The sequence below is a fragment of the Panthera onca genome, chromosome A1 (assembly GCF_046562875.1).
Source record: "Panthera onca isolate mPanOnc1 chromosome A1, mPanOnc1 haplotype 2, whole genome shotgun sequence".
NCBI lineage: Eukaryota > Metazoa > Chordata > Mammalia > Carnivora > Felidae > Panthera > Panthera onca.
The window spans coordinates 42,696,725-42,713,078 of record NC_138339.1 but is presented as its reverse complement, the minus strand read 5'-3'; the positions used below and the strand labels follow the sequence as shown (position 1 = coordinate 42,713,078).

At 45.5% G+C, this 16,354-nt stretch overlaps 1 protein-coding gene across 5 annotated transcripts in view; it reads right to left on the bottom strand.

Moving 5' to 3' along the window:
* HMGXB3 (HMG-box containing 3) overlaps window positions 1–16,354 on the bottom strand; it is a 47,281-nt gene that overhangs the window by 1,458 nt on the left and 29,469 nt on the right. For all 5 annotated transcript variants that reach the window (XM_078445758.2, XM_078445765.2, XM_081796226.1 and 2 more), the window contains 8 exons: window positions 14,430–14,731; window positions 13,808–13,935; window positions 9,301–9,432; window positions 8,210–8,394; window positions 4,706–4,925; window positions 3,729–3,862; window positions 2,790–2,906; window positions 970–1,179 (listed from right to left, as the gene is read on the bottom strand). In XM_078445758.2, the coding sequence (XP_078301884.2) occupies window positions 970–1,179; window positions 2,790–2,906; window positions 3,729–3,862; window positions 4,706–4,925; window positions 8,210–8,394; window positions 9,301–9,432; window positions 13,808–13,935; window positions 14,430–14,731 (1,428 nt within the window). The remainder of the gene's footprint in view (window positions 1–969; window positions 1,180–2,789; window positions 2,907–3,728; window positions 3,863–4,705; window positions 4,926–8,209; window positions 8,395–9,300; window positions 9,433–13,807; window positions 13,936–14,429; window positions 14,732–16,354) is intronic.

The window sequence follows — 16,354 nt, the reverse complement described above, 5'->3', positions numbered from 1 at the left end:
AGGCAGAAGCTGTGTGGTGGGGGAGAATGAAGGCTGTGGGGTCAGTCAGCCCAGTAAACCCTCACGTCTCCACATATGCCTACATCTCCTGGGGCAAGTCCCCTCTCTTCTTCCTCAGTGCCTCTGTCTCCTCGTGAGGACGGGGACAGCAACAGAGGCCACCTCCCAGAACAGATGTTGGTTTACCTGAGCTGTTATCACTTACTACTGTGCCTAGTCAATTCAGGCTGGGGCTGCGGGGAGTGGGGAGAAGGGGGCCCTTGCTGAGGCTCAGTCGCCTTTCGGCAGTGCCCAGCACAAGCTCACAGAGCCAGTGAGTCCCAGGGAATAAGGAAAAGATGAATGATGACAATGATGTCCCCCTTTTTCCTGTTGCCGGTCCTAACATGTCTTCCAGCAAAGGGCACATGTGTCTGGTAAGAATCACTGCCTGGTTCAAAGCACCAAGAAGCAGAGACAAGGGCTCTGCCTCTAATCTGCTTTTGTGACACTGGATAAGTCCACCTCCCCTCTCTGGACCTTACTCTACCCTTTTAGTAAGAAGAGTAGATTGGATACGACCGGTGTTTTCTAAGCCTCTGTACCTCTAGGTCATAACAGGTATGCCATGCGGTATATTCGTGGTCAAATCCAACACCTGGCTGGTCTGGGTCTTTAGTACACCAACACGCATGATGTCTCCAAAAAGCGGCAATTTTCTAGGCTTATCTGGAGGGCAACTCCTTTGACTCCAAAATATCTGTGTTTGGGACATCCTGGGCACTCCTCAGTGACATGCTGTGGCCTCACATGTACAGGGGTTGGTCAGTAAAAATTTGTGGAGTACATGCTGGTTCAGAGCATCAAGACAAAATAGTAGTGGAGACAAAGGATGCCGGAGACGGTTCCCGTAAGGCCTTCCCAAAGAACCAGGAGGTGAAACATGGTGAGTCTGCGGGATTTATTCCAGTTCCTCAGAAGGGAACTCACCACAGGTGGCTCCGCAGGACTAGAGAAGCAGCCCTGGTTCCTCCCCCACATCTGGTTGGTCAGCTCTGGGTAGCAGAGGTCAGCACACAGGGCCACTGGTGTGGCCATGTCTACCACGTAGACAGGTGGCCAATGGCGGGAAGAGACCAGCAGATCCACATGGTCGCGGGCACTTTCCCCCCGCACGAGATACTTGGAACCACAGATCACCTGGGCAGGGAGATGGGAGGACACAGCACAGCCAATCAGCAGACAGACTGAGTTGAGTCTTCACTGCCTTCTTCCCAGGAATAATCAGGTTTTGTGACTAAAGCCATGGCCGTCCTGCCAGAGCCCGTCACATCCTGCTTCCTACTTCTGTCCCTAATTGAAGTTGTTAGTTCGTCCCCGACTTCCTGAGAGAATAGCTGGGACCATTTGGTCTTCAACTGAGGCTGAGAGGCCCCAAGGGCATCTGCTCTAAACCCCACCCTCCACACTAACAAGCACTGTCAAGTCCAGTGGCTCCGATTCCCAGCCACACAGCACCAGCAGCTAACAGCTGGTTCAAGATGGAGGTTCCAGGGCCCCACTCCAAACCTAAGGAATTAACCTCTGGGGGTGGGGCCTGAGCATCTGTATTTTGAGCAGCTCTCCAGCAGACCCGGATATGCTGCCCAATGTTAACCAGGAAACATCTCCACCAACAGGGCCCCCCGCCCCCAGATGCCATTTCATTGCTGAAGAGCTCTGTGTACAGTGGGGAATCCTGCATCTGCCTCTACCTCCCTACCTTCACCCCTACCAGTCCTGGCTATCATCTCCTAGTAACCCTGCTCGCCTATCACAGCCCTGAGCTCTGCAGCTCTCACAGCCCTGTGTGGTCAAATGCTTCCCACGAGACAGTCCCCAGTCACATGAGCACAGTCCTCTGAGCAGGCTCTGTTCTGCCAGGGAGAGGCATCAAGTCTGCCCTTCAGACGCAGCTTTTGTCAAAGAAGCTGATAATCGGATTCTCTGTGGCTAGCCAGTCACCACGTCCGCTCACACACCTGAATTAACTGAAGGCTGTGCTGGCAATCTCTGCCCTGTTTAAGTACTTGTTCAAGGGGTTTTCAACCCCAGCGTCTTCCTTGGCCAGCTTTGTCATATGGCGCGCAACCTTCCCAGAGTCATCCCAGTGTCTACCCTGTTCAGGCTCTACAGACATAAGGCGTGCTCTTCTTAAACCAAAATCTGAACTACGGCCTCCCCAGTTCCCACTCAGAACTGTCCAGTGGGCCCTTCATCACTCTCAGAAGGAAACCCAGACTGCTGCTGTGGCCTACAAAGCTCTACATGATCTGGCCTCTGGTGACCCTTCCAACCTTCCTCCTCTGGGCTCACTAGGCTTCCCCACTCAGGACTTAGCGGTCAACCCCTCCCTCTGCTGGAACATTACTTCCACAGCTTATCACTGGCTGCTCCAGACAGCAGGTCCCTCTCTGTTATCTTCTATCTCAGGTCTCGTCTAGTTCCTTCAGAGCTAGCGCCATATGCCATGGTGGCTTTATTTCCCTTCTAGAATGAGGTCATCTAGTGGAGGAATGACATCTTCGGCGCTCACCTCTGAATCCTCAACAGCTATGCAGGGCCAGCATGTGGAAAGGGGATTAATCCTCATTGGTGACGATGCAGGCTCCCTTCCTAGTGCAAATGCTGGCACTGACCCCTAAGGAGCTACTCCGCAGGCTGCCCAGTGACCTAAGCGCCAGCTCCCACAGGATGAGCTGGATCAACCAGATTCCCTGTGTGGACAATCTGGTGTGGACAAATTCACAGTATCTTTCTTATCCTCTTACCTGATGGGGGCACACCTTGTAGATTTTACCCCCTGTGAGATGAGGTGGGGGCTGTCTAACTCTGGTTCCATTCTGTACAGATTCATAGAGGGCCAACAAGGAGAAGCAGAGCTGTTCCTGGAGCAAGACAAGATTAAAAACAGAGCAGTAAATGCTAAGGGACCAGGCCTGGTGTGCAGCACCAAATGCTCACTTCAATATCCAAAGCAAAAGAATAAACTGCCAAGGCCAGAGTGGGCCTTGGAGCCTCCCTAGCCCAAAGTCCTCTGAGGGCCATGAAAGGACCAGGTCACAGACAGAGCCAGCCAGAATGACCAAAGTGCCAGACTCTTGAAGCCTGGAGTCTTCCTACTTTTTACAGGGCAGGGAATGCTTCAAAAAAAGCTAATATTTGAGTCTGAACTTGAAGAAAGCGTAACATTTTCAACAGCATATTAGTATAAAAAAAAGGAAATAATACATGCATAAAACACACACATTCACATATACGTGTGCACGCACGCACACATGCATACACACACTGTCTCTCTTCATGCATGTAACAGCATTCATTTTCTAAGAGCCAGGAGAGGTGATAACCACATACTGCAAAGTGCCTCCCTTACAACAATTTCATGGGTTGGTAGTTTGGTTATTTCCACTTTGTAAACCAGGAAAATGAGGCTGAGAAACGTAGGAGAGCTTATCCAAGATCACGCCCAGTAAGTGGGAGAGCCAGGATTCCTGACCCCAGAGTCTGGGCCCACAGAGGAACTGACTGGAGGCAAAGGCCTCCCATTCCTGTTATGCTCTGGCTGTGGACCACATCCCAGGCCTCCCTGACTGCCCGCACCTTCTGTCCGGTGAAGGCACTTGTCACGGGTGCTCATCTCTTTGCCCAGAAAGGGCAGCCAGCCTGCTCGCAAAGTCCCTATCTGCACTGCCACCCCCGACACTCACCTTGGAGTCTTCTGTCCCAAAGGGGATGCCACACTGCCTCAGCAGGTGCCGTAGCTCCTCCTCACTGTAGGAGCCAATCTCCTCAAGCTTGCAGGTGCCCTCGTGGAGTAGCCTCACCAAGGCACTGCCATGGCCTGCAAGAGACAGCCCTGTTAAAGGGGGGGTGGGGGGGCTGCTGCCAGCCAACAGAGGTCACGGGTAGCCCCTCATGTGTGAGGATGAGAAGCGGGGCGGGGGAGACGAGGCCTAAGTACAGCAGGCGGTGGAAGCAGGCTCTGCCCCAAGCACTGCCCCGGGTGCTGGAGGAGGTGGACTCAAAGAAGGTCTTATAACTTCTGGAGATATTTGAAGTCTCTCAGAACCGGCTTTCTACCCTTGAACATGTAGGGAAGAGATTCAGTAGAGTGCCCTCAAAGAACCCCAAAATGGGTATTTAAGAATCAAGATCTCAGATGCTTACCACAAGGGCAGCAGCAGATGAGCAGTAGCGCTCATTTCAAGAACACTCTCTGTACATTGTGTTCCTGAACCTGCCTGGCCAACAGAGAACTATGTGGAGGTCTTAGAAAAGAAAACCAGTTTCTGGGTCTTGAAACAGTAAACATGAGGTGAGACCTCAGCAACTAATGTTAGGAAGCACTGTTTGAGAACCAGCCGATCACAACGTATTAAAATACTTTTAAGATCATCTGAGGTCACGTCCAGAATTTAAAAAATGAAATAAAATAGGAAATGTATTCCACTTGGTAAGGAAAAGTACTGTTTTGTGAAAGTTGGCTGGCAGCTCTCCAAAATTCTGCACCATGACTTTAATCTCTAGGGAATTTTGTCACAGATTGTCACTATCTTTCTCCAAAGAGCCCTCTAGGTGAGCCTGCCCATCGCACCGCCCCCGCCCCCCACTTATGCTGTCTGGCCATGAAAATGTTCCAGACTCTGGACTGGGCCCTCCCCTGACCTGAGTCAGGTGATCTCACCAGGTACTGGCTGCACATCCAGGTTTTTGTCTTTCTCAGTGTTGACGACCACAGCTCCTCTCATGAGCGGTGGAAAGAAGGGGGCAATAACAGACGCATCAAACTTGGTGATAGGGATGCTGGCAGGGAAGGCCACCTGCTCAATCACCTCTGTCTCCATTGTGGCCCAAAAGTCCTCCACGTTTACCTCACTAGGGCCCAAGAACTCGGGCCAGGTGAACTAAAAGATAAGGATAAAAATGATCAAACTGTAGGAGCCACAGAGTATTAGCAACAGAACAGCCCCCCTTCTTGATACACTCCGGACAACAAAAGTGGGGGGGGGGGGGGGGGGCGCATCTGACGGCCATGCACGGCCAGGGGACCCCCAGATCTGACATCTTAGTACCCAACTGCCTTTTGGCTGCATTCCTCTCTCCCATACTACAGCACTCCCCAACACCCGAACAATCCTATGTCCCTTCTGCATCCATCTATAGTCCAGTCCTCTCCCTGACTCGCAAGGAAAGGGGGACTACCACTGACTACCCGCTATGTGCTGGACACTGATTACTGCTCCGTAAGTCTGGGAGTCTGTCTGAGGTGACACTAGTGCAGTAAGGGGCAGAGTAAGAATGCGAACAAAGGTCCAGTTCCAAAGCCTAAGCCTTGTGTTCCTGCCACCCAGGGCGCTAGTGCACGCTGCGAGCAAAGAGCACAGATGTCCCACCACACTTTACAGCTACTGAGCCCACCCTCTCCACAAAACAAGGGGATGAGAAATGCCAGCTGACTGTGCTGCTGTGTGTGCAAACTGATGTGGTGACTGTCATCAGTCCAGACGGTCTTCCTCTATACAGTCCCTGAGGGGAGAGGCCACCAGACAGTCTCCTCAGGGACAAATGCAAATTTAAGTTCTGTTCAGTAACTTCTTGTTCCACTTCCCTGACATCAGAAGAGCCTCCACCTGCTTCCCCCACACATCCGTCACACCACCCTGCACACACAAAAGGGAGAATAAAGGAAGTCCTGGTCTCTAGAAAGAAATACCCAGTACCACAGAAGAGAAGAGATGCCTATACTGAGAGTGAAGGGAATTCTACGCCATTCTCTGAGAAAAAGCCTTGATCTGACAAAGCAGGTACCAGGCAGGTCTACGAGACTTAAGCTCTGCAGGGAGGTGGGCATCTGTTTACTTCTGGAAACCAAATGGTCTCCGAAGCCAGATGTGTTTAAAAACAAAAAACAAGAACAACAACAACAACAACAACAACAAAAATTGGAGCTCAGGGTCCCAGGAGTGAGCACAGCAGTGCTTACAAACTCAGACTCCGGAGTCAGACAGCCAACACCAACGTCCAGTTCTACCCCTCCTGGCAGGGTGAGCTTGGACAAAACCCCTGGGCTTCGGTCCCTTCATCTATAAAAATCTCACAGGCTTGGAGAAGTAAGTCCTATAATAAAGCACTGAGCAGAGCCAAAGAACTTGGCAAACGCAGTAACATGCTCAATAAACCCTAGCTGCATTACTATTAACACTACACTATATATAATACCATGAGATGAACAGATCCGAGGAAGTTTGGCAATAGCCTCTTGATGACATAACACACAACAGCAAAATTTTTTTTATAGTTTACTTTATCTACAAACAACACTTACAGGACTCCAGGAAGCACTATGTTTACGTTCATATGTCTTGTTACGTACCACCATCCTTCAAAGGAATACGTAATCAAAATATATGCTTTTTTTTTTTTTTTTTTAATTGGGAAGAAACAGAGGCATGTGCATTAAATCCCTAATAGGCTCAGCTGGCCATGCCAAAATGCACCCAAGCTTTTCTCGAGAGGGCCCGCACCCACCCCTGGTAGAGAACAGATGAGCTGAAGGTCCAGTGCCTCAACAGACACTTCACGTTGCAAGTTCAGGGATGGGGAGCTCACACCCCACCACTACGCTACTGCTAGCCTACTCACAGGCATGCAGACCAGACCTCTCAGCATGATCGTGGGAGAGAGTTCAGGAACCTATGGGATTTTTTGAAACACCACGTAACCAGGTTAAGAAAAATTCCTATTCTTCTCAGTTTACTAAGAGTTTTATCAGAAATTGGGGTTGGGGCGCCTGGGCAGCTCAGTCAGTTAAGCGGCTGACTTTGGTTCAGGTCATGATCTCGCGGTGTGTGGGTTCGAGCCCCGCATCGGGCTCTGTGCTGACAGCTCAGAGCCTGGAGCCTGCTTCAGATTCTGTATCACCCTCTCTCTCTGCCCCTCCCCCACTCATGCTCTGTCTCTCTCTCTCAAGAATAAATAAACATTAAAAAATATAAAAATATTAAAAAAAAAGAAACTGGTGTTAAATAATAATGAAAGCCTTTTTTACACCTAATGAAATAATCATACGGGTTTCTACCTTTTACCTGTACAGCAGCAAATTACATTAGTATATTTTCTAACGTTGAAACAATCTTGGTTTCCCGGGATAAGCTTAGTCATGATGTGTTACTCTACTCACTGTTATTATCCTATAGAGAGCACTGTGTCATCTATATTCATGAATACAATCAGCTCCGATTTGTTCTTATAGTAAATGGCTGGTTTTATTTTCAAGGTTATTTGGTCTTATACAATGAGGTGGAGAAATACATCTGCTTTTACCATTCTCTGATCAGAATCATAGATTTCTTGGAGATGTTAGAATTAAGGTATAAAACCCATCTGAGTTTGGTATTACCTCTGCGAACGCTTTTTATTTAAGGACCTAAGTCCCCGATCAGGTCATTCTTTTCCACACTTTCTTTCCATGGCTCTCCATCTCACTTGGTGTAAGTCTTCACAGGGGCCCATGTGCCCCCGTGGAGTCTGGCCTCCCGCAGCCTCTTGAACTCACACATCCCACCACTCTCTCCACCGCTCTCCACCAGCCTCCTTGCCATTCCTCAACCAGGCAGAGGAAGCCCACCTCAGACCATGTTTTGCTGCTCTCTCTGCCTGGAATATTCCTCCCCTGAGAGCTACGTGGGCTTCAGATCTCTCCTCAAATGCCACCATATCAGAGACGCCTCCCCCTACTACCCTCTAGAAAACAGGAATCCCGCTCTCCACCAAACTGCTCTCTTCTCCTCACCTGCTTTACTGTCACTATGCTACTTTTAATTACTACTTACTACATATAATATAGACATTGATATAACATACAATTATTAACAATGTTTGTTTCCTGTTAAATTCTCAAATTTGGGGATTTCCCACATTCCCAAAGCAGGATTCGAGCCCCATGAGCACAGGAACTTTATAGGTTTTTTTACTGCCATGTCCCAAGTGTCTAAAAAGTGTACCTGGTTCATGTTTAATAAGTTTGTTGGCAAGTAACAAATGCCATAATTTCCATCCAGCCTTCCTTAGATAAAAAAGCCACTCCCCTCTCTCAGGCAGGACTAGAGCCATCTGTTCCTGGGACAGCATGAAGGAAGGTGGCTGCCGAAGCGTGAGGACAGTTCTAAAGGCGGCAGGAGATACTTACTTCCACACTCTTCAGTGCCAACACATTTTCTTCATTCCTCTGGGCCATTTCCACTTTGGGAGCCACACCACAGATGCCACAGATCATGTCATTGTAGTCTCGGACAGTGAGGCACTCGAAAGCCCAATAGCCATTGCACAGCAGCTCCTGCAGCTGGCTCAGCTCCTCCAAGGTGAGGGTCTTTTCTGCAAGGAGAGCAAGAGTTCTGAGAAGTCACGGCAAAAGACCGTGAGGCCACTGGGCATGAGCCAATGGCCAGCAAGAACAGCAACTCTGCAAGACTGCTTCTCCCCTAAGAACCCCCGGGGGTCAAGCACCCTGGCCCTAAGGGCTCGGGTGGCAACCCCAAAGGGCAATTCCAATCAGAGTTGTAACCACCTCGCACTAAGTACCTACTAGGCACTAAACACAGTGCAAACAACTTCAAATACGTTACTCATTTAACTCTCACATCTTTATGAAATAAAAGCTATTCTCATCCTCATTTTACAACTGGAGAAACTGAGGCACAGAGAATAACTTGCTCAAAAATACACTGCCACTAAGTAGCAGTGCCAAGACTCAAACACAAGCCTGTTGACCCCAGAACCTCTGCAGTACTCTATCTGACCTCCTAGCAAGCAAGGTGCAAGGGAACGGAAACCTGCAGGGATAGGAAGGGAAAAGCAACAACAGAGAGAAGGAAAGCAAGGGGGAAAATAATTGCTAATAATAAGGAGGGTGGTCACCACCCTCAGGTCTCAACATGAGCCCTGGGAATGGTAGCAGACCTCCAGAAGCTATGTACTCAGAGTGAGTCTGATCAACATGCAGTGAGGCCTTGTCTACCCATATGATCAGAGGATGAACTTCTAAAGAGTCAGCTTAACCTCGTGCTGGGGGTCCCTGGCTGGATGGAAAGACTCATTCTTCCCAAAGTTAATTTGGCATTCTCAAAATTCAAAAGGAGGAGAGTTCCAGGGAAGTCAAGAATGTCTCCTTTCCGAACTATCAGATTCTTCTGCAAGATGATTCTTTCAACCGAAGCCCAGTGCTGAAAATTCTCAGGGAACTCAGAACTAGCATGGAAAAGGGAGAACGACAACCTGTACCTGTCTGCTCCTGCACTGACTTCAGAACAGTGCTGACGGACACTCTGGGGTCCTCCCCCAACTTGATCTGGTTTCGGATTGCAAACAGCAAGTCCAGGCTCACTAGTAGCTTGTTCCCCACATTAAAGAGACCTGCAGAGTTAAAAAGAAGCAACACAGAAACTCATGTTAAAACATCTACAATGGCAAAAAATTAGAAACAAACTAAATGTCCAGCAATAGCATAAGAGCTAAATTAATTATGGTACATTTCTCAAATAGAAAATTATGCATTAGAAGGAATAAGGTAAACCTAAATGCTCTGACATGGGAGCCATCCATAATACACAGTTAAATGAAAAAAGCACGCAATTAAATGTGTAGAGAATGTTTTCATAAAAACAGAAACCCCTCCCTGTGGCCCAGCTCAGTCTTCATTACCAGCGGGGCTGCCCTTCCTCTACTTCTCAACAGCCACACTGTGGGGGAAGGCCAGGAGTACCCTCTAGCCCAGGGATGTAACAAAAACTATAAAATCACCCCTAACAAAATCCGAAGATGAAAGACTCAGAAAAATTTAAATGCAATCAATTGAAGACAAATAAAAGAGGGTGATTTTATATTTGCACAAAACATAAAGCATAAATTTGCACAAAAGCAAGTTCTAGAATATGTGTTCTCATTACAGAAGGGTATAAAGGAGTGGGGAAGGCTTTTCCGAGCATGATACCAAAGGCTGAAACCATAAAGGAGAATACCAAATCTGGTTACATAAAAATTAAAACAAAAAGAAAAAAAAACCAAAAAACCAAAAACACCTTTGTGTCCCAAAACAAAACAAAACCCAAATTAACCACAATTAAAAGACAACTGATAAACTGGGGAATAACTCTGTCAACAACAAAACATTCAAATGAAGGATGGAAACAAAAGAAATTCACAAAAGAGATTTAAGAAAAAACAACATACAATCCTCTTAAGAATCAAAGAAATGCAACAAATTAGGAAATAATACACCAGTTTTTACCTATCAAATTGGCAAAACTTTAAAAAATTATAATACCAATCTGCAAAAAGTTCCTAAAGCTGATAAGGAAATTTAGCAAGGTCACTGGGTAAAAACTCAATAGACAAAACCCAACGGTATTTCTACACTAACACTGAACAGTCAGAAATTGAAACCATGTCATTCAGAATTGAACAAAATGAAATACTTAACAAAATATGTGCAGGATCTACATGCTGAAAACTACGAAACACTGATGAAAGAAATAAAAGAAACCCTAATAAGACAGATTGACATGTTTATGGATTGGAAGACTCAATATTTTTAAGCGTGTTAAACTTTCAAATTGATCTATAGATTCAATGTAATGCCAATTAAAATTCCAGTAGGACTCTGCAGATACTGAGAAGCTGATTCTAAAATTTACATGGAAATGCAAAGGAGGGGCACCTGGGTGGCTCAGTCTGTTGAGTGTCCAACTCTTCATTTCGGCTCAGGTCATGATCTCATGGTAAGTGGGTTTGAGCCCAGAGCTCTGTGCTGACAGTGTGGAGCCTGCTTCGAATTCTCCCTCCCTCTGCCCCTCCCCAACTGGCACGCGCTCTCTCTCAAAATAAAAATTAAAAAAATAATTAAAAAAAAAAAAGAAAAAAAAAGGAAATGCAAAGGAACTAAAATAGCCAAAACAACTAGAAAGAACAAGGTTGGAGGACTCACACTAACTGATTTTAAGACCCACTATCCAGCTGTAGTAATCAAGACCAGTGTGGTAATGGCAAAGGGACAGACAACATAAAACAACGAAAGAGAACAGAGAACAGAAATAAACCCACACATATGATCAACTGTTTTTCAACAAAGAAGCAAAGGCAATTCAATGGAGAAAAGACTACCTTTCAACAAATGGTGGTACAACTGGATGTCCACAGGCAAAAAAAAAAAAAAAAAAAAAAAAAAAGGAAGAACTCAATCTGGGCCTCACACGTTATACTCACACTTTATATAAAAATTAACTCAAAATGAATTACAAACTTAAATGTAATCCATAAACTTATAAAAATTAGAAGAAAACACAGAAAAATATATATGGTCTTCACCGACGTAGAGAGACCGTAGACTGCAAAAAGCGTAATCCCTAAAAGAAACAACTGATGAAGTAGTCTTTGTCATAATTAAGAACTTCTGGTCTGTGGATGATTTCTTTAAAAGAATGAAAAATCAAGCCAAAAACCATGAGAAAACACTTGTAAATCACTTATCTGACAAAGGACTTATGGGTCCAGAATTATAAAGAATTTAACAGTAAGAAAACAAACAATCTACTCCAACAGACCAAAGATGGAACAGATACTTCACCAAAGACAACATGTGGATGGCAAATAAACCCATGAAAAGATGCTCAACATCACTAGTCATTGAGGAGACACAAATTAAAACCACGAAGAAATACCACTACACACAGCCATCAGAACGGCTAGAAAAACACGAACAAAAAAACCCTCTCATTCCCTGTTGGACATAATGCAAAATGGTACAAACATTTAAGTAAACAGTTTGGCAATTCCTTTACAAAAATAAAGATACACTTAGCATATGGCCCAGCAGTCTGACTCCTCGGTATTCATCCAAAAGATGAAAATTTGTTTACACAAAAGCCCGTACATGAGTGTTCATAGCAGCTCTATTCAAAAGTGCCCAAAACTGGTAACAACACAAATGTCCTTCAAAAAGTGAACAGATAAACTAACTGTGGTACTTCACACAATGCAAAACTACTCAACAAGAAGGAGGAACAAACTGCCGATACATGCAACAATGTGGATGACTTTCAAAGGCATGATGTTTAACGAAAGAAGCCAGACTCACTTAAAATACTGCATACATTGTGTATCAACTACACTGAAAAGAATTTTAATCTTTGAAACATATTTTTAAAAAATACTACATACTATGATTGGATTAAATGACATTCTAGAAAGATGGAGCTATAGGAATGAAGAAGAGATCAGATGGCTGCTAGAGGTCAGGGGTGATTACACACAGGAGGAATGTTTTAGGCCATGGAACTGTCCTATATACGGATTGTGGTGGCAGGTACACAACTCGGTGCACCTGTCAGAACTCATGTGACTGTACGACAATGAAGTAAATGTTATTGTTGATGTAAATTTAAAATTAAAGCTAAAATCAAAAATATATATAATCCTAGGTACTACTGACTCAGATAGACTGCAGGGAAATGGCACTCTCATTATCTACTCGCAAAAGCATAAAATAATACAAACTCAGCTGGGCAATTCAAGACATTGAGAGCGTGAATACAAAACAAGGCAGTGTAAGGCTCTGAAGACGAGGAGAATAAATCACAAATACTCTAATCTTTGGCACTCAAGTGTATGTATGAAATTCAAATTCCAAATTCTTACAACTGTGGTACATGGTGAATGTTTCCACAAATGTCTGATGCTGATGAACATACAGGGAGAATGGGTGAACACGCAGCAATTCCGTTTTGAGCACTTGTCCAAAGGAAATAATTAAGGCTATACACAAAGAGTTAATTATAAAGAGAATTCTAAAATGGAGTCCCATACACTCTCTAAAAATGGTCATGTATTTCCCCACTTGCTGGCACAGGAAGATGCCCATGGTACACTGCCAAACTTAAAAAGAATATTCCGGGGCATGTGGGTGGCTCAGTCGGTTAAGCATCTAACTCTTTTTTAAAAAATTTGTTTTTTAATGTTTTTAATTATTTATTTTTGAGAGAGACAGAGACAGAATGCGACTGGGTTAGGGGCAGAGAGAGGGAGACACAGAATTGGAAGCAGGCTCCAGGCTCTAAGCTGTCAGCACAGAGCCCGACGCGGGGCTCGAAGTCACGAGCCATGAGATCATGACCTGAACCGAAGTCAGACGCTCAACCGACTGAGCCACGCAGGCGCCCCAAGCATCTAACTCTTGATTTTGGTTCACGTCACAATCTCATGGTCATGAGATCAAGCCCCGTGTGAAGCTTGCTTGGGATTCTTTCACCCCCTCTGTTCCTCTCCCCCACTCAGGCTCACGCTTTCTTGCTCTCAAAATAAGTAAACATAAAAAAAATAAAAAGAATATCCCAAAACGATATCCAGCACGACCCCACTTTTGCTGAAAGAAAAACCATAAACCCATAAATCCCATATTCCCTTTTATTTTCTTCTTTGTACCTGTCAGCATTTTCTATTTTTTTCCCACAATGAAGATCTGTTATTTAAAAATTAACTTTGTCTAAAGATCCAAGATACAAGAGCCCTAATATAAGAGCCCAGAAGTAATCTTCTGGCACCAAGACATCCACGAGAAAAAATCCCCTCTTTCTCAGAAGCCACATCTGAGGGAAGGTGCAGTGCTCAAAGAACCAGAGGTCTGACCAACAGAGGCTGTTCCCAAGCCTGTTTTGGGGCCCTCTGAAGGAAGAAAGGCTGATACCACCTGCATAGATGTCCGTGAAGCTGTGCAGGGCCAGACAATGACACCCACCTGCATAGATGTCCGTGAAGCTGTGCAGGGCCAGACAATGAGGGTTCAGACACATCTTCACCTGGGCAGTCACCACCTGTAGCCGGCTGGCTGTCAGCAGCCAGCACTCCTGGGGCCCGGCCAGGGAGCTAGTACCAAAACATCACCGACAGAAAAACATAAAGGAAATCAACTTATGCAGTTCCAGGGCTCAGTGATCAACGGCAAAGTTCTCAAGATTTTAATAAAGTAGGCAAATGAAGATGCTGGAGCTCGTGTTCCAAGGTTTTCTAGGTGGGTGTCTGCTCTGGTGGCATGTGGTCTGTGGAATCACCCCTTAAGTTAATACTACTCTGGATTCATTACCTACTTTAACCAATGCCCCTGAACTCCCAAATCCAAGCACTGTGCCGGGCAGTCCAGATGTAAATGAAATCCTAACTTGGTGACGACAACTTTCAGGCATTTTCAATAGAAATAATGGATAATTACTAATCACTATGCTTTTACTTTAGGCAATTGAAAAAGCAAAGGAAACCTAAGAGAAGCAGATATAGCTTTACAGAAGTTTGGAAAAAGGGGCAAGATGGGCCAAGTAAGATATGGCAGCTAGGGACAGGGTAAATCTGAAAGGGGTGCTTACTTTTGTCCCCCTTTGAATAATGGGCTGCTACAGAGTAGGCACTGCGTGGACGGAGACTCATAATAATTCGACCAAGAGGTCTGCTCGATGGTGACCGTCTCTTCACTCACGTTGGACAGAATGAGTCGAGAGCTGTTGAGTTCGTGAATCAAGGCGAAGACCTCAGCCAGCTCAGACTCGTTCTCAGGAATCTGCAGGACTTTGCGCAGCAGCTGCAGAGTGGACTGGCGCTGGACCTCCCTCTGGGCCAGGCTCAGGGGCTCTGTGGCACTCAGCACATCTGGGAGCGGTGAGCTGACCTCCTGGGAGAGGAGCAGATTGAATGATCAGCAAACAGCCAGGGCACCGCCAGCCTTGGTCTAAAATGCTGAGAGGCTGCAAGCGGCAGAGGGATGGGCCCATCTGTGGCTGAGGGTAGGAAACCTAGTTTCCAAACCACCTCAGTTAGTAACTTGCTGCGTGACTCGAGGCAGGTGTTCTCTTTCTGGCACAAAGTTCTCTACCAGTAAAAGGAGAGGATTATACACACCACTCAGAAATGGTTTCAGAGGTAAGCTCCCATTCACCAGGTTTGGAGAATAACAGACCCGGGTCTCAATCCTGGATATGCCACTTAATAGCCATACATTTGTGACCCAAAGCAATCTACTGAATCTTTCTGAGCCTCAATTTTCTTATCTATGAAATGAAGGATGAAGTACCAGTAATCTCCTAGAGTTATCATGCAGAGTAAACAAAATATTGCAAGTAAAGCACTTAGCATAGTACCTGGTAGACAATGAAAGCTCTACAAATGGTAGTTTTGATATGTCACCAAATATCTGTACTACTTAAGGTATTTGTCTTTAACACTTTTATCTTCTGGGTACAAGGGAACTATTTCATATATCAATCAAAGGCTTTTAGGACTAAGGTCCTGAAATGCTCATTAAAAAATGGAGGTTCCTCCGAGATCCCTTGTATAAATGCAACAGGAATCACTCCCTTCCTCATGTTTCCAGAGTCCATTCTTTTACTGCAGAATTCATGTCTCACAGCTGGTGAGACCGTTCCCCTATTTTCGGTGAGTATAAGGTTCCTGTTTATTTGCTGATTCCCAAAACCAGCATGAGAGCACACTAAAGATTCTAATTCCTATTTGCTGGACATATAATATGTTGCTTTGCAGAAGTTAATTGCCTAATAACACGAAGGAACTTTCTATGAACTCTGCACACCTATAGCTCTCATCTCATTTATCTGTAGTTTGGCTACTTACCTTTCTCCCCCACGAGACTGTGTGTTCCTCAAGGGAAGGGACCATGTTCTATTTATCTTTGTATCTCCAAAGGCCTGACCTACAGTAGGCATTCAATGCATGCTTGCTGGAAGAAAAAGAACAACTGCAGAGAGCTGACTGACACTAGAATGAGTTGCCCTGGGAGACAGTGTGTTCCCAGCCCTGTCTATGTTGAACTATGGGCTGGAAGAGTAGCTGGCAGGGATACTATCCTTCTACTCTGAGCCACAGTGAAAGACAGGAATGAAGACCATTCCAGCCCAGAGTTGCTGCAGTCTTAATTACAGCCACCAATGACAAACTGCGCAGGAAGCATATGGCCACCAGGGGGCTCCAGAGAGCATTACATACTAAGGTCCTTGGGTCTCAGACTAGTGTTTTAGTTTACAGAAAAACAGTAATTACATTTTATTTCTCTAAAACTTAGGAAGTTGAAAGGTGACAGAATGTCAGAAGGATACTGGAGGTAAGCAGCTATCAACCAAAGACAAAAGAATATAAAATTCCAAGAGTAGGATTTGAAATCAATTGGCTAGAAGTCCTTGAACAATTCCTGTCTGACCTTGAAAGTTAGGTCACCTCATCATCCTCGATCCAGGGAACCAACATCCATTTCCACACTGCAAACCACACCAATTGCTACAAT